At 42.8% G+C, this 18,982-nt stretch overlaps 1 protein-coding gene across 1 annotated transcript in view; it reads left to right on the top strand.

Annotated features, from left to right (window-relative positions):
* The first annotated feature begins 3,528 nt into the window (after nt 1–3,528).
* LOC133504515 (ryanodine receptor 1-like) overlaps nt 3,529–18,982 on the top strand; it is a 144,299-nt gene continuing 128,845 nt past the window's right edge. Inside the window, exons 1-2 of the mRNA XM_061826813.1 lie at nt 3,529–3,685; nt 5,821–5,894. Coding sequence (XP_061682797.1) covers nt 3,664–3,685; nt 5,821–5,894 — 96 coding nt within the window. The 5' untranslated portion in view covers nt 3,529–3,663. The remainder of the gene's footprint in view (nt 3,686–5,820; nt 5,895–18,982) is intronic.

Here is an 18,982-nt window from a genome sequence, read left to right on the forward strand (position 1 = left end):
GGCTCTGGCAGATAGGGGAACTTACATCAGTTTCTGTGTGTGCGTGTGTGTGTATAAGGGGGAGGGGTGAGGCCACAGAGAGAGAATGGTGCACACATGCAGTGCTTGTATAGGAAGGAGGAGAGCTGCAGGCAGGCTAAGAAGGAGGGTTTGATGAACAATCGTCAGCGTACCCCAGGAAGCAGCATTTGCCGGCCTGTTGAAGGGACTTCCTTTAGGAAATAGGAATATAGCGTTTCCATGGTGCTGCTGTCGCCATCATGCTACTTTTACTCACTGTACAGAGAATGTTTCGAGTGACTTTTGTCACTTGTTTTCACCATATACAGTAAGTGAAAAAAGAAGCTAATTGTCATGCAATAAAACTCCATGTTCATTCCTTTTGATAGCCGCATGAGGGTTTTCGATGATAGGGACCAATCACAGTTGACTTTGGTGAGAGACGTGGGGCACAACATGGTTTGGTCACTAGTCAGTCATAGGGCACATATCAGAATTAAAATTCACATTACCACTTGTGGACAATTTTGAGTCTTCAGTGAAGGTAAGACAAAACTAACCTGGGAACGTTCTACTGAGAGAGAGTCGTACTAACCACCCGAGAAGTGATCATCGGGTAACATTACTCTGTTGAGTACAAAAGTATTAATCTTATAGTATCTGTGTAGTGTACAAAAGTATTTATTGTATACACAAAAGAGAGTTGCTCTAAAAGTGTATAAAGAGTTAATTAAAAAACATTTCTGGTAGTGAACTACAAGAACAGTATTTTGAAGGGATAAAATCCTACGAGAATAAACGCATATGGTGCCAAAATAAAGTTGAAATATTATATTAAAAGGTCACATTTGAAGAAGTCCGTTTACACATTCAGTCTCAAAATGGGCTATTCTCAGAAATAGTAGACTTTGTTTTGGAAAAAAAGTGGGTCCTCCTAAAGCATTTGTTCTAAAAAAAAAAAAATCATGCGTGTGAAATTTATGAGTTGATATGTCACAATCATATCTGCGTCTTTAAGTGTTCCAATGACAAGGTAGGGAGGACTATTTTTTTAATTTATTTTATTGCATGTAGCGAGGTGGTCACTTTTTAAAAAGAGCACAACATACAATTGTTCATCCATCCATCCATTTTCTTATCCGCTTATCCTCACAAGGGTCACGGGGAGTGCTGGAGCCTTTCCCCCCTGTCAATGGGCAGGAGACCGGGTACACCCTGAACTGGTTGCCAGCCAATCGCACGGCACATAGAGACAAACAGCTGCACTCACAATCACACCTAGGGGCAATTTAGAGTGTCCAACTAATGTTGCATGTTTTTGGGATGTGGGAGGAAACCACAGTGGCCGGAGAAAGCCTACGCAGGCACGGGGAGAACATGCGAATTCCACACAGGCGGGTCCGGAATTGAACCCGGGACCTCAGAACTGCGAGGCCAACGCTTTAGCAGCTGTTCCACCGTTCCGCCCTACAATAGTTCATTACAAATGATTTTGCAGTACCTGAAGCTGTGACTGGTTGACCCCCGGCCTTCCAGGGAACCCAGTTTGAGAATCCCTGCTCTATGATACCCATATCAGTTTCCCAATCCTGATGTATTCTTTCTTCTCCCCCTCTGTAATGCCCGAGGGTGGCAAGCAACCACACAGGGCGTGTAGTGTTTGAACTTGTGAATGTGTCGGTGCAGCTGGACAGGGGCGACTCAATAGCATCCTTGTTTGAACATGCAACCAGGAGGAAGAGACCACCATACAGGGGACATTAATCCGCCCCAAGCACCCAGGGATGGCCTCTTTTTGCCACAGGAAGCTGACTAACTTGGCAGAAAGGGTGATATGGCATCGAGAAGCAGGCAAAGATGCCGAGCATACAGAGCGAGGCAGGCATCCTCCAGTATGTGCAAGTAAAGTCCCATATTAAACGAGACTCTGAGGCCAAGAAATGCTACGTTGTGCTCTGCTGCCAAGTGGCAATTCTACAGCAATCTTAAAGGGGACGTAATAATGTAAGATCAACAATTGTGTAAGCATAAGAAAGATGTTAGACGAAGTGAATTGAAACACATTTAATTCATAATTGATCGTATTTGGAGACTTTGGCTCACGAACAGTAACGGTTTGATCAGAAATACTTGTCTCAGTTCGGACAAAAATGTTACCCAATCACTTTTAAATGAAGTATCCATCCATCCATTTTCTTAGATGCTTATCCTCACGAGGGTCGTGGGAGTGCTGGAGCCTATCCTCGCGGTCAACGGTCAGGCGGCGGGGTACACCCTGAACTGGTTGCCAGCCAATCGCAGGGCACATAGAGACAAACACCCAAACTCACAATCACATCTCGAGCAATTTCGAGCATCCAATTCATGTTGCATGTTTTGGGGATGTGGGAGGAAACCGGAGTGCCCGGAGAAACCCCACACAGGCATGGAGAGAACATCCAAAGTCCACACAGGTGAACCCGGGACCTCAGAACTGTAAACCCAACGCTTTCCAGCTGAGCCATCTTCTTTTCCTTTCGGCTTGTCCCGTTAGGGGTCGCCACAGCGTGTCATTGTTTTTCTAACATTATGATTTTAAAGTCAGTTCTAAAATACTTGGAAAACATTAATATAGCTTCTCTTCATTTTTCGTCTCTCTCCACTTTGTAATCTCAAATCTAATCCAACACAGCTTTCCTGAAATATTTCACATCCATATTGAGCTCCATCGCAATAATTGACTGTAACAGATGGCTTCAATTTGTTAAATCCTTTACATTTATTTCCAGCAGATTTTGTTCCCTCGTCACGCTCTTTACTCTGCCGTATTACACGAATTATCTCCTTTATTTCTTTTCTTTTCGGCTTGTCCGTTAGGGATTGCCAATCTTGCAGCAAATGCCCTCATGTCTTCTCTCATGGCATCCATAAACCTTTTTTCTTTAGTCTTCGTCAGTCTGGGGTGTCGCCCGGCAGCTCCATCCCCATCACCCTTCTCCCTTCTCCCAATGCACTCATTTTGTTGCAGATTCTCAGTCATGCAGGTCATGTAGTGATCAGAAAAGGTTGAAAGCAGGGAAGTGGATTATTCTTGTTTGTTGAGTGTGGTTGCATTTTTTTTTTGTAGTTTCCCCGAAAAGGTTCAAATTTGAGTTTGGATAACTATTCCAAAACGAAATGTACAGGTGGCTCTACTATGAGACTTTACACCGGTAGCGACATCGAGACCATAAAATATGAATGGAAAAAAAACAAGACTGATCCAGGATTTTAGTCGTATGGTAAGAGGCAGACGTTAGCTATAAATGAAGACCTGTTGCGTCCCGTTTGTGGTAGTCGTCAGCAGTACGTACTTGCGGCTTTCCTTGACATCTTCCCAGCTCTTGCGAGTTGCTTCTCTGACTCCAACTATTAACACAACGTCGCCACTCTCCGGTGCGCCAATACAACTGCACCACAAGCTAAGCTTTACAGAAATGGATGGCTGTATCGACGAATCCGCTCTGTGCCGGGGACTATATTTCCCACAATGCACCAGCAGTCTTCTTCGTCGCCTCCCAGAGTCCCCCGCCCATGGATGCCGCTCTCCGTTCTACAGGCAGCAGGCGGGGTTGTTTCCCGGAGAGTTTTGTCCCCAAAACGCCCTCCCTGTGTTGCAGGGGGAGATGAAGGAGAGGATGACGGATGCCCGATGGACACGAAGCAGGTAAGAATATGAGCGTGTGCCTTTGTGTGGTACTCCGATGTGAGCGCTGATACGATGACAACAGAATCATGGAGAGCCACCTTCCCCAAAATATTTGGGATAATATTTCATTGATTCCCAAGCTTCTCAGAGCCAACGCACCTATTTTTCATGAGGAAAATTTCAGAGCTCACCACCAACCAAAAATGTCACAACAGGTACATCCAGCAACCCTCCTCCTAAATTCAAATTCACCCATCTCCATTTGTCCACATCCTAAGCTTTTCGCTGAAATATCCAAGACGCCGCAAGATGCAGCCAAAGCCCTAGCTAATCTCGAAAGTAGTAATTGGTGTCAAGAAAGTATGTTGAAGTAATATCTTGACTGCTGTAAGATTTTGTGTGTTGGTGAGGAGCTAACTTTAGCCGGGTTGTTGAAGAACGTCTTCATCGCATGTGTGTGTGTGTGTGTGTGTGTGTGTGTGTGTGTGTGTGTGTGTGTGTTTTAAATCAAATGATAGATAGATAGATAGATAGATAGATAGATAGATAGATAGATAGATAGATAGATAGATAGATAGATAGATAGATAGATAGATAGACAAGAGTACACAACTACGTAAAACCATTGTGCCATGGCAATGTGGTTGGAATTACTTATGTATTTTGTGATTGCAAAATATCTTCTTGATGATTTCTAGTGATTTGAGTAAGTCAGTTGAAAAAAATATATATTATTGGTGTAATAGATGTAAAAAGTAAAACAAATACAGTGAAAACACAAATGTGGTTTTCTGATTTAGATTTTCTTTCCCACAAAGGAAAAAACAAGATTTGTAATTCATCCCTCCCAGGGTCAACCTATCATTTTAAAAAAAAACATTTGATTTAAACTGCATAGGAAACAGTTCAAGTAGCATTTTTTTTTAACACTTGTAACAGTTGTAATAAGCATTAAAAATATTTGTAAGAGTCATGCAAATATAAGGGAAAGTTAACATTTGTTAATATGGTAACATAAAACAATGAAACGTGACATTTTACACAAAGTGCTTTTAAAGATTTTCTGAAAATTAAAGATTTAATTAAAATGTATTCTACAATAGGCGGCATGGTGGATCAGCTGGTAAAGCGTTGGCCTCACATTTCTGAGGTTCCGGATTCAATCCCGGAACAGCCTGTGTAGAGTTTGCATGTTCTCCCCGTGCCTGCGTGGATTTTCTCCGGGCACTCCGGTTTCCTCCCACTTCCCAAAAACATGCAACATTAATTGGACACTCTAAATTGCCCCTAAGTGTGATTGTGAGTGTGGTTGTTTGTCTCTATGTGCCCTGCGATTGGCTGGCAACCAGTCCAGGGTGTACCCCGCCTCCTGCCCGTTGAGCGCTGGGAGAGGCTCCAGCACTCCCCCCGACTCTTGTGAGGATAATCGGCAAGGAAAATGGATGGATGGATGTATTTTACAATATTTAAAGGTTAGATACAACTCAACTTCACTTAACAAATGTATTGTTCCGGATTAGAAAAAGTCAGCCACTGTCACTTTATGCAATGTTTCAGTCGTGGAACAAGTACCACTAATCACTATTTTGGGGGCTTGTGGAGACAAAGTCTCTTATGACATCCTGCTTGTTTTTATAGTATATTTTTACAGAAAATTCAGTCAAATTTAGACTTTTTTTTTAACCTTTTATATTTATCTTATTTCTGAGTATGACTGTGGACATGTACAGTGGCTGCTCCCCACTTTTGACTCAATCCTTTTATAGTCTCAGAAATTATGGAGGAGGAGAGGGGGGAGTTTCTGTCAGTGGGGAGGAGTGGCACTCCTTCTACAAACATGGTTGCATGGCAAGCTGGGAGCCATGCGAGTAGAGTGGGGGGCTAGGGGTGCCCCTCCCTCCCTCACACTCTGAGTTAGAGTCCACCCGGACGGGTGCAGTCCTCCAGCACACCCACATCCTCTGTGAGAGAGAGAGAGAGAGAGAGAGAGAGAGAGAGAGAGAGAGAGAGAGAGGAGAGAGAGAGAGAGAGAGAGAGAGGAGAGAGAGAGAGAGAGAGAGAGAGAGATAGAGAGAGAGAGAGAGAGAGAGAGAGAGAGTGATAGAAACATAGAAGAAGAAAGCAAACTAAAGAATTCTGTCTTATCTCCGGAGGTGCTGCGAGTAACGTGCCGGGAAGGATGGCTGAAGGGGGCGAGGGAGAGGAGGAGATCCAGTTTCTGCGAACGGTGAGCCCATCTTACTTTTCCTGATTTAATGCCAACCGGGAGGAGATGATCTGGATGACACTCCGGGGCAACTTCATCACGCGTGCTTCACTTGAGTGCAATCAGTATCTGAACTTGTTGGTCATCCCTCTGCCCCCAAAAAGGAAGAACAGTGACTTATTTTTTTGTTGGCAACCTGCTCTCTTCAAACTGAGCTCCTGGTTCATGTGCCAGCTTGTAAAGCTGCCTGTGTTCACATCTGATCTTCAGTGCATGGATGTGTGGGTGCATGCGTTGTACACCAGTGGCAGGCCATGCATTTGGTACCTTGGCCTTATGGGGGAATTCGTTCTACTTAATCCACCTCTTAATATGCGCACTTTCTGGTAAAAGTTATAGAAACCATCAACATAGAAAAACACAGTATAACAGCATACAACTATGTGAGATACATCATTCGGGCAGTTCAGAATCAATATTTATCTAACGGCATGAAAAAAACGTAATCAAACAAATAAAATTCATTACAGTCATCAGAGATGCTGATTATTAAATGTATTTATTTCTGCAGATTGACACAAGTCATGTTTTGCTACTTGAAATTGGTTGAACAAAAATTTACTGAGCACACTTAGGGCCAGAATTTGAAATCTGAAAATGTCCAACTGCTCATATAGTTCTGAATGCCTTTGATGTATTTAATTGACATGGCAGCACATAGAGGTGGAAATCTCATTGGACATATATAAATGAATACATTAATTAATAAATTACTAAATCACTGCTATACACGCGTGTAGACAGACAGACAGACAGACAGGGTGGAGCATCTGTTAGCATATCTATCTATTTTTAATCTGAGGAAAGCAGAAGCCGAGAGAGGGAACGAGCGTGGCTTGGCGAGGCAAAGCAGCTAGTGGCTAGCGAGCATCTGTAGGAGACAGCTGACATAGTGGACACATCCACTTCCCACTCAGTGGGAGGAAAACCCGCCACCCCCACCCTGCCCCCCCAAAAAAGACTACAAAGTGCTGACCTGGTCGGTGCTTTTTCAGAAGATGAGAAGAGGGACAGATTGAGGGGTGTAGTGTTGCTGTTAGGTTTACAGATTGTACTGTTGAAACTTTTAAGCGGACGCTGGTTGACTTGTGAGTTTCTCAAATAATGCGAAGTGAATTATTCGTTTTGAAATGATGCCCAAAAAGTTCAATGTTGGTTTAAGACTGTAAAGTATTTATACCATAGGCCTGGGGGGATTTTTGGAAAAAACTGGATCCACAATTTTACTTTTCTAAAAAATTTCAACATGTTTGTTTGGCCCTAACACAACACTGCCCTTCACCAAATGAACACCATAAGTACCGGGAAGCATGGTACTGGCACCAGCATGCTTTGCATGCAGTTGCTTCTCTTTAGCTGGAACCGGGCCTTTTGTCAACGTGGAAGGAATTATGAACAGTTCCAAAAACTAGTTGGTGGTAGGAAAAAAACTTCAGAAGAAAGAACATAGAAAATCAGTTTTTTATTTGGGATTAATTAGAGGCAGATGGCAGGTGTCTGTCCCATTTAACATAATTTTGAATGTCATTGTTCAATTCTGAATACGGGAGGGTGTGCACGCTTGTGGACCTTGGTTGTGTATTTACATTTCTAGTCTCAAAAAAAAAAAAATAAATTCAGTTCTTGAAGTTATAGATCACTATAGGTTGATTATGGGAAAAGTTTGCTTTGAAATGAATTATTTAGGTCTCTTATTTTTATTATTATTATTTTTTATTACAAAAATCCGGCAAGGAGGGATGGTGGATGACTCGCTAGCACATCTGTCTTATAGTTCTGCCTGTGGGGAGTTTGCATGTTCTTTATGTGCCTGTGTGGGTTTTCTCCAGGTGCTCTGGTTTCCTCCCACATCCCAAAAACAAGCATGGTGGGTGAATAGAATATACTGTGCTCTTAAATTGCCCATAGGTGTCAATATGAAATCGAATGGTTGTTTGTTTACATGCCCTATGATTGGCAGGTGACCAGTTCAGGGTGTACCCTGCCTCTCGCCCAAAGATAACTGGAATAGCCTCCATCCATTCAATGGTAGCTTTCATGCGAACTGAATCAAGTTGTACTTCATGGGAGTCATACAACAATGTTTACAGATATTGGAACTTGGTGTGCACACAGGGCACACATTATAAGGTGCCCTGTCTATTTAGGAGAAAATGTAAGACTTTTGAGTGCAGCTAATCATTGTGAAAATAATGTACATTACGGGAAAAAAAATACTTTGATAGCAAATTCCACGAATTGTCAAGGGCATACTGTACATTTCATTTCATAAGTCACAGTAAAGCTCTTTACCATTCTTATTCCATGTTTTATCACACTTTTATTGCTTGACATAAGATGAGAAGAGAAAAGTGTCAATAAAAGAGGGCCAAAATGTAGATGTCAGAGGGTGAGACTGGGCAGGAGACTCCTTCCTTACTAGGTGAGGTTTACCCAAATGCGAGAGTATAAAATTAAGTCTTAAACTGATATTTAAACATTTGAGGTAGGCACTCTTATTTCCACACCCAAGGCTTTCCAGACTACCTGGTGCCTGATGAGAGAATGCTCGAGAACCTGCTGTCTGGCAGGTGCACATCTCTAGTACATAAAAAATCATTCACATTTGCTTTTATGTTCACACCTCTGGACAATTAAGTCATTAAAGAACAAGAATGTTGTTGCAATGTGTGAAGAAGAAAACCCACTCAAGAATAGGATACACCTACAAGCTTTACTCCGAAAAAGCAGACCCGAGATTCAAATTGTGATTCTTAGAACTGTGTGACTGACACACGTACGACTCGTTCACCAGGCTGTCCTGAATGAGCTCTAATACAGTCCACTTCAGAGTTGTTTCACATTACAGCAACACACAAAAATATGCTATTAAAAGTAGTTTATTTAAGTAGCTCCTTCAGGTCACTGGTCTGTCCCCCAAAGGCCTCTAGTGATGTTCTGATGTGTTCCATGAGATTCAAGATGAAAGTATAGTGGAGGCTTCATTAATTATTCAATAGTGGCAATGACACCATGGGGGTTATGAGTTTGCCAGGTTCCTGACTAGAGACGCTTCTAAAAAGCACCTGCATTAGCAGTCTGTTTTAATTTCAAGTCACAAATAAAATAAGTCTCAGGTGTACGTTACATTTTATTAGCCTAATACCATACTTAGTTCAGTCTTATTAGAATGTATACAGTATGAGATCAAAGTTGCATTCATGGTTTGTTCCTGAATTACAGAGTAGCGTGGCTGCAGGGTTGGTTGTCTGGTTGGCTGGGTGGGTCAAAAAGGGGTTTTCTTCTTCAGGCTGTCGTACACCGAGCGTTCATGAGTCCACTTTCTTCACGAGTGGCCCATCAACTGGCCACTGTTTTTGCCATGATTCAAAATTTGAATTGCCATCACACACTGTCAGAACTCACAATATACGGCCGATAAAAATACACAGAAGCTTTCACTCATGATAAAAATACATTTCCCAATGGGCAGAGGTGGTGTGGGGAACTGTTATTTTTATGCGATGGTCTTTTCCAATTGGATTCGATTGTGGATCATGCTGTAAAGCTCAGTGTTATCCCTATAAACATTCTAAAATAGATATTGTAATGAAAAATACATATAACATTATTCACTTCAATGTCTACACAAAAAAATAAATGTGAGCGTCATCCATGCGCAAAGTTGCAGAAGTGTCATTCTACGATATCCAAGTGGTCGCCATATTGGCTGCATCCTCCGTCCTTGACGTCACCCGGACATTCGCCAATGAAAACACGCGGTGCACCCTAACTATGGGAGACAAACGCGCCCCTTCTGACCCGGAAGCTCTTTTCGAAAAGGAGAATACCACACAACCGAGTGAAGTTACCGGGGCAATATTAAACTATTGTTCGAGCCCTCGGGGCAATATTACACTCTTGTTTCGAGCCCTCGGGGCAATATTACACTCTTGTTTCGAGCCATATTCAGATGATATGCGATCACGGCCAAACCGCATCCCCGTCCGATCCACTTCCGTGGCGGAGATGAGCCGTCGCGGCTCATCACAGCCGGCCGGTGTGGCTTATGACGGACCTGAGCGGTGCTGCTTTAGGGGGTTGTTCATAGATGCCGCAGTATGCGATGGACAACACAGTCGAGCTGGGGTGCTTTACTGCGCGCACGCGGCTGAGTGAGGCATTCTCGCCTGGGTTCTTCAGAGCCGCTCCCGTCTGCAAAGCCCAACGCGCAGCCTTCGCAGAAGACGTGACTGCCGAACGCGGCGCTTCAGCCGGTGTGGCTGATTTTTGGCACCGTGTTATCATATAATGGAGCCGAGCCGTGCTGCTTTTAGGGGGTTGTTCATAGCCGCCGCAGTATGCGATGAACACCAAGCCGGGGCGCTTTACTGCGTGCTCCCGGCTGAGTGAGGCATTCTTGACTGGGTTCTTCAGATTCGCTGCTGTCCGTGCAGGAGCCCAACGCCGTCCGACGCACACATCGACATATTTTGTACGCAGATCTTTTGTTACGTTATGAGAGACTGATTACGTAGTCCGCCCCAAACTAAACAATTATTTTTTTTAGTAGCTGTATACACACCTACCTGTTATTTGAAACCCACGAAGCTCTCGTCCTCTGCACCCGTGCAATCCATTTTTCCACAACGAACCGGGTCTCTTGCAAACTTATGAAGGGTAAATCCATTCTCCTGAGTGTTCAAGCAATGTCCAGCAATGCAACGAGCCGGCATTTTGGCTAACACGAAAGAACAACGAGCTGCCATCCCTGAGGTAAAACTAATGGAAACAAACGAGTTCATTTAGGGGCGCTGCTGTCCTTTACGTCACTTCCTGCTTCTTCTCGAGAACAAATCCCTCAAGAGGATTTTCATGGCGGGAGTTACAAAAAGCTGTATACGTCAAAATCATGTTTGTTGTGAAAAAACGCATGGGCCCATATTGGCTGACGTTTTTTCATTAATAACATACTAAAAATCATCCATTTCATGACAGTAGCCCTTTAAAAAATGATTATAGTCTCTTTGATGTTCATGGTTGTGTTGAAATCACAAAATAAACAAAAAAACAAAATAAAAAGCAAAACATTGTTTATAATTAGGATGCACACCAAACTCAAAATTTGCAAGATTTACTCAGGGTCCACTGAAAGGAATCCAAATTGTAACAACAGGGTCATCATTTTACCATGGAATGTAAACACTATGTCACTGTTTGGTTTATCGCACTGTATTGCCGTACATGGCCGACAAAGACACTTTCAGGTTGTATTTGAGTTGCAGTCTATAAAAGAAGCTTCTTTTTATAGTGTGTCACTAAAAGTGTGCACCCTGAAGGGAGAAGCAGGAGCAGCCAGTGGCCTACTTCATAACATCCCATGGTACATATCTGTGTGTGTGTGTGTGTGTGCGTGTGTGCGCGCGTGTGTGTGTGTCTCCGCATTTGTGGTTGTTGGTGTGTGTAACACCATTTTTAAATTGACCTTACAAGTATCTCCTGGGAAACGTTTGCATATCACTCCATACTGTATCCAACCTATACAAATACAGTATTTGCCATGCATACCTATCATTAATATATTTATTATGGACTTGCAACAAAGCCAAAGTATCATCCTTGTTTCGAAGAGTCTTGTTCACAGGATGAGATCCTACACACAGATGCAACAGTATCTTCCTAGAAGTGGCCAAGGACAACTCCATCATAACCAAAGAATGTGCCACATCATCACCAAAACTGTACCTTGGTTAATTTCATCTGCTCACCCCTCCTTTTGACCTTGTGTGTTTTCTAATTAAAAAAAAAAAAAAAAAGAGTACGTGAGAGGATGGTTCAGAACGTGTTTGGAGACTGTAATTGGCCTGTCTCTCACGTCCTCCTGATCAGAAGAAAGACGACTTCTTGTCCGTTATTTGTGCATCTATTCCAGCAAGTTAGGTGATAAACCTAAACAATAGTACAGACAGAGAGGATGCACTTTTGGAATAATATTGTACGATGGCAGAAGTATATGATCGGCATCATCCTGACCTAGTGATTCGCACATCAGCCTCAAATTTCTGAAATCAGAGTTTAGAATCTGTGCTCTTTTCCTCTCTTTGTTTTTTGTGGGGACTTTGCATGCTCTCAACGTGCTCCTACGGGTTTTCTCCAGGTGCTTTAGCTTTCTGGCATATTCATAAAACATTTATGTTAAGTTAATTAAAGGGAAATTCCGCTGGTTTGAATTAACAATGTATCCAATCGGTCATGTCTAATGTATTGTACCTTGAGAATGTGATGTTAAGTTTTTTTGAGAAGATTTTTATCTGCAATTACGAATTTTCATGGGTGCCGCCATTTTGGCAAGTCACATGACCTACGTGCGACGTAATAGGTCGGCAAAACAAAGGATCGCTTACGTTGGGAAACAATTGTGGCCAGCGCTGATTTCTCTGATTTATCCTCATCTGATGAAGAAATAGCAGTATCTGTTGATCGGGAAGACGGAGCAATGCGTCCATACAGATTTGAACCTGTGGCTGTAAATAACGTTGAATATTCGGATGGCTCTTCGGACGGAATGACGCGGAGTCTGACGAGTGAGCTCTGGCGGCGGGGCCGCCCTCCCGCGAGCTCTGGTGGCGGGGCCGCCCCCCCGCGAGCTCTGGTGGCGGAGCTAAGCAAACGTAACTGGATTGGCTGGGTTAAGAAGGCAGGGTTACGTCAAGTCAGAACCCAACACTCAGCTTATCCAGTTATGCTTTCTTAGTATGTGATGTCACATGACTAAGAAAGTGTAACTGGATTGGCTGGTTGTTAGACGGTAGATTTCAGACAGTGAATTGTAGCCAGTTGAATCTCAGGAGACTGAAAATATTGCGTTTGAATTTTAAAGGTTGAATTTTTTTACATGGCGAATTTGTTGAGATTCAAAAGTTAAAATGAAATAAAGCTATTGGAAATGTGATCACTTTGAAATAACAATGTGAATTTTACAACATAAAATTTTCAGTGGCATTTTTAATTCAAATCCTGGTTGCACATATTTCCTTTCATAGCTGGTGACCAGTTCATTATGTACCCCATCTTTTGCTCGAAGTCAGCTGGGATAGGCTCTAACTCACTTGCGACCTTAATGAATGGTATTTACTGTTTGGTTGAGAAAACAATAGATGGATTGATAGATAGCAGTATTGTAGGACCTCTGACTTGGAACAACTCGAGGGTTGTACAAATCAGACTTCAACCAGCCTAAAAAAAAATCCCTTGGTGTTCGACCCAATTCTCATACACCAGTGCAAAGCTGAACCCATGTTGAACGCGTCGCTGATTGAAGCTGAGCGATTCAAATCCCTGCCCACCTGGAGTCAAGCGAACAATCATAGAGTAACCATGCACATTCTGAGTGCTTCGCAAGATTAAAAGAAAAAAACATTCCAGTATCCAGCCAATCGCAGGACACATAACAAAAAACTTACCACATTCACATTTACACCAACGGGCAATTTAGAGTCTTCACTTAACGTCCCATGCATGTTTTTGGGATGTGGGAGGAAACCGGAGTGCCCGGAGAAAACCCATGCAGACACTGGGAGAACAAGCAAACTCTAGTCCTGGGTGTTCCCTAGCTCTTGCCCTAAGTCTGCTGGGATAGGCGCCAGCACACCTGCAGCCCTTATGAGGATAAGCGCTACAGAGAATGGAATTTTTTTTTTTCAACCCATCCCCCAATATTTGCTGAAAAACTCACCAATTCATCATTCTCTGCTCATTTTTGTCGTCCTTCTGAAACGCCGTGGATGCCACAAGTGGCACTAAAGCCTAGGAATGTCGTCGTTGGTCTCAAGAATTTTTGCAAAGTCACACGTCAGGTGTTTAAGATCTCTGTTGGCAAATGCGACGTATGTGGCAGCGTCCATGTACTTCTGGTGCATACGTATTTAGTGAACTCATTTATATGTGGTATACTTATCGTTCATACAAACAGAGTCCATGAAGAGGCTGTTTATGTGCATTGGTAGTTGCTGCTATTTTGGTTAGCAACGCGGTTCGGATGGACTCAGACAGTTTAATGTCTGTGTGAACAATCGCGCCTATGGATTGAGATAATTCCACATACCTACTTCCTTTTTTTCCTCTGGGGAAAGGGTTGGAAGGTCTTTTTTTCATGGTTTTGCATGTTTTTTTTCATCGGATGGGTACAATTTGTTTTAACAATTCTGCGTTTATAAAAATGAATGATTAGAAATGCATTGTCATACATGTGATATATCCACTTTTTGTATTGATACTAAAATGCAGATGTTCTCAAACCAGATATCTGAATGATCAGGGGTCTGTGAGCTGCAGCTGGAGGGTTCGCAAAATAATTACAATCAGTGATAATGTTATATCATTTTAGAAAAAAGCATAGGATATTTAAAAATCAAGTAATCTTCATCTTCGTCTTTTCCTTTCGGCTTGTCCCGTTAGGGGTCGCCACAGGGTGTCATCTTTTTCCATCTAAGCCTATCTCGTGCATCTTCCTCTCAAACACCCACTGTCCTCATGTCTTCCCTCACAACATCCATCAATCTTTTCTTTGGTCTTCCTCTCGCTCGTTTGCCTGGCACCTCCATACTCAGCACCCTTCTACCAATATACTCACTCTCTTGCTTCTGGACATGTCCAAACTCTCGAACGTTGTCTCCAAAACATCCAACTTTGGCTGTGCCTCTAATGAGCTCATTTCTAAACCTATCCAACCTGCTCACTCCGAAAGAGAATCTCAACATGTTCATTTCTGCCACCTCCAGTTTTGCTGCTTGTTGTCTCTTCAGTGTCACCGTCTCTAATCCACACATCATGGCCGGCCTCACCACTGTTTTGTAAACTTTGCCCTTCATCCTAGCAGAGACTCTTCTGTCACATAGAACACCAGACACCTTCCGCCAGCTGTTCCACCCCGCTTGGACCTGTTTCTTCACTTCCTTACCACACTCTCCATTGCTCTGTATTGTTGACCTCAAGTATTTGAAGTCGTCCACCCTCGCTATCTCTTCTCTCTGGAGCTTCACACTTCCCCCTCCACCGCTATCATTCAGGCACATATACTCTGTTTTACTTCGGCTAATCTTCATTCCTCTCCTTTCCAGTGCATGTCTCCATCTTTCCAATTGTTCCTCTGCATGCTCCCTGCTTTCACTGCATATGACAATATCATCTGCGAACATCATGGTCCAAGGGGATTCCAGTCTAACCTCATCTGTCAGCCTATCCATTACCACAGCAAACATGAAGGGGCTCAGAGCTGATCCCTGATGCAATCCCACCGTCACATGAAATTCTTTTGTTACGCCTATGGCACAGCTCATCACTGTTTTGCTGCCCTCATACATGTCCTGTACTGTTCTAACTCTCCACCACGTCAGACTTGCACATGCAGTACCGCAGTTCCTCTCTTGGTACTCTGTCATAGGCTTTCTCTAGAGCCACAAAGACACAATGAAGCTCCTTTTGACATTCTCTGTACTTTTCAATTAGCATCCTCAAGGGAAATAATATATTTGTGGTACTCTTTCTAGGCATGAAACCAGACTGTTGCTCCCAGATACTGACTTTTTCTCTTTCCCATAACTTCATTGTGTAGCTCTTCAACTTTATTCCTCTGTAGTTTCCGCAGTTCTGAAAACCGTCTTTGTTCTTAAAAATGGGCACTAGCACACTTTCCCTCCATTTTTCAGGCATCTTCTCGCCTGCTGGTATTCTGTTGAAAAAGTTGGTCAAAAACTCCACAGCCACCTCTCCAAATTACTTCCATACCTCCACCGGTATGTCATCAGGACCAACTGCCTTTCTATTTTTTAGCCTATTTAAAAACAGGACGATGTAAGAAACTAGTTAGTACTCCCCACGTTAGCTTTCAGTTAATTGTGTTAATTAGTTTTCAATTTTACATTGTCATGAACAGTCACCTTTTTAAATTTTTGAACAAAATGTGTATTATTACAAGAATAAAGTCCTATTTTTCAGTATCAAAGGGGTAACATTTTTCAAGAATGCAATCCAATTTAGGAATAAAGGAATAAAAAGTGTACTCTTACGAATATAAAGTTGTATTTTTTAAAGTCACTTGTTAACATTTGACTTCAATATCCTAATATTATGACTTTATCTTTACCCTGAAAAACGATGACTTTCGTGTCGTGACAAATACGCTTCTCTTCTTGTAAAGATTCAGGCTTTTTTTCCTTGGCTGGTTGGAGTCTGGATTAGAACTTGTCCTTGCAAAAAATGTCTCCCGAGCAAGGCCTCCCTGCACTGTCAAAAATTTGAGAACCCCTGCTGTATGGTCAATTTAAATGAAACTGTTGACGGTCTTTTGAAACGCATTGAATCTATGTGAAAAAAATAAACTCATCACTTATGCAGAGGGTTGCGTCAGGAAGGGCTTCCGGCGTAAAAACTGTGCCAAACAAATATGAGCGTTCATCTAAAGAATCTCATACTGGAACGGCACTGCTAACCTGCAGGGCGTCGGTGGAGATTCAGCTACTGTGGGTCGAAGACAAAGAAGAGGAGGAAAACAGATCCATCCTCAGAAGAAAAAGAGGAATGCACAGAGCCTACAATTGAGTGTAGGGACTTTAAATGTTGGGACTATGACAGGAAAAGCTCAGGAGTTGGTTGACATGATGATTAGGAGAAAGGTTGATATTCTGTGCATCCAAGAGAGCAGGTGGAAAGGTAGTAAGGCTAGAAGTTTAGAAGCAGGGTTTAAATTTTTCTACCACGGATTAGATGGGAAGAGAAATGGAGTAGGGGTTATTTTAAAGGAAGAGCTCGCTAAGAATGTCCTGGAGGTGAAAAGAGTATCAGATCAAGTCATGAGACTAAAATTTGAAATTGAGGGTGTTATGTATATTGTGGTTAGCCCCACACGTAGGAGAGTACTTGGTGTGTCTTTTGGTAGGAAAGGGGAGAAGGAGACTTGGTGGTGGAATCCCAAAATACAGGGAGTCATACAAGGAAAGAGATTAGCGAAAAAGTGGGACAGTGAGAGGACTGAGGAAAGGCGAAAGGAGTAAATCGAGATGCGACGTAGGGCAAAAGTAGAGGTGGCAAAGGCTAAAGAGGCATATGAAGACATGTACACCAGGTTGGACACGAAAGAAGGAGAAAAGGATCTCTACAGGTTGGCCAGACAGAGGGATAGATGATATTGTGATATGCAGTGAAAGCAGGGAACATGCAGAGGAACAATTAGAAAGATGGAGACATGCACTGGAAAGGAGAGGAATGAAGATTAGCCAAAGTAAAAAAGAATATATGTGCGTGAATGAGAAAGGTGGAGGGGGAAGAGTGAGGCGACAGGGAGAAGAGATAGCGACGTTGGAGGATTTCAAATATTTAGGGTCAACAATCCAGAGCAACAGTGATTGTGGTAAGGAAGTGAAGAAACGGGTCCAAGCAGGTTGGAACAGCTGGCGTAAGGTGTCTGGTGTGTTATGTGACAGAAGAGTTTCTGCTTGTATGAAGGGCAAAGTCTACAAAAGAATGGTGAGGCCGGCCATGATGTACGGATTAGAGATAGTGGCACTGAAGAAACAACAGGAAGCAGAACTGGAGGTGGCAGAAATGAAGATGTTGTCTCGCTTGGAGTGAACAGGATGGATAGGATTAGAAATGAGCTCATCAGCCAAAGTTGGATGTTTTGGAGACAAGGTGCGAGAGAGCAGACTTCGATGGCTTGGATATGTTCAGAGGCGAGAGAGTGAGTATATTAGTGGAAGGGTGCTGAGGATGGAGCTGCCAGGCAAAAGAGCGAGAAGAGAAGGTTTATGGATGTGGTGAGGGAAGACATGAGGGCAGTTGGGGTTAGAGAGGAATATGCAGGAGATAGGCTAAGATGGAAAAAGATGACACGTTGTGGCGACCCCTAAAGGGACAAGCCGAAAGGAAAAGAAGAAGAATACATATATATATATATATATATATATATATATATCTCAGTGTTTTAATCTACCGGTAACTCATATTTGATTGCTGAAGCAGTGATGTAACTATATATTTAACATCTGTGTGTCCTTGCTAATATTTTTGTATTTTTGATAATTATAATCCATCCATCCATTGTCTTCCCTGCTTATCGTCACAAGGGTCACGGGGAGTGCTGGAGCCTATCCCAGCTGTCAACGGGCAGGAAGCGGGGTACACCTTGAACTTGCCAGCCAATTGCAGGGCAAATTGAGACAAACAGCCAGACTCACAATCACACCTTGGGGCAATTTAGAGTGTCCAATCAATGTTGGATGTTTTTGGAATGTGGGAGGAAACCGGAGTGCCTGGAGAAAGCCCACGCAGGCACGGGGAGAACAGGCAAACTCCACACAGGCGGGTCCGAGATTGAACCTGGGACCTCAGAACTGTGAGCCCAACATTTTACCAGCTGATCCACCGTGCTGCTATTTTTCATACAATACTTTTATATATTTTCTTTCATTTGTTTAATTTTTAATCCAATTTTTATTTTTTCCATATATAATTTCCTTCCAATTTATTTTGTGAATGACATGACAGTATTTGTATTTGTCTTTTTGTTTATGTGGCCTGCGATTGGCTGGCAACCAGTTCAGGGTGTACCCTGCCTCCTGCACGAAGATAGCTGGGATAGGGTCCAGCATTCCTTTGACCCTCGTGAGGATAAGCGACTCAGAAAATGGCTGGAAAGATATCTTGTATTATTATCCAAGGGCTTTTTGCAGTGTGATAACGTGTCCATTTTGAGCGTCTCACACACACCCAAAGCCCCCAATAAATACGTGTTAATCCTCCCATCATTCCTTTCCCTCTCTTTTCTTCTGAAGTTATTTTGTCTTCATCAATCAGACGTTCACGAAATGTAGCGTTCTGGCTTTGCGAAAGCGGATTAAAAAAAAAATAAATCATTTGACTGAGATGTTGAAGCTGGCGAGAGGTAGAGGATTTTGCAAGCAAAGCTGAGGCTTTAGAAGTGTTGAGCCTGGCAGATGAACACGTTCAGAGACACCCGTACGCGCACACACGGCACCTGTTGTTGCGTCTGTGTTGGTGGTTTGCACAATAAA

The sequence above is a fragment of the Syngnathoides biaculeatus genome, chromosome 8 (genome assembly GCF_019802595.1).
Source record: "Syngnathoides biaculeatus isolate LvHL_M chromosome 8, ASM1980259v1, whole genome shotgun sequence".
NCBI classification, from domain to species: Eukaryota; Metazoa; Chordata; class Actinopteri; order Syngnathiformes; family Syngnathidae; genus Syngnathoides; species Syngnathoides biaculeatus.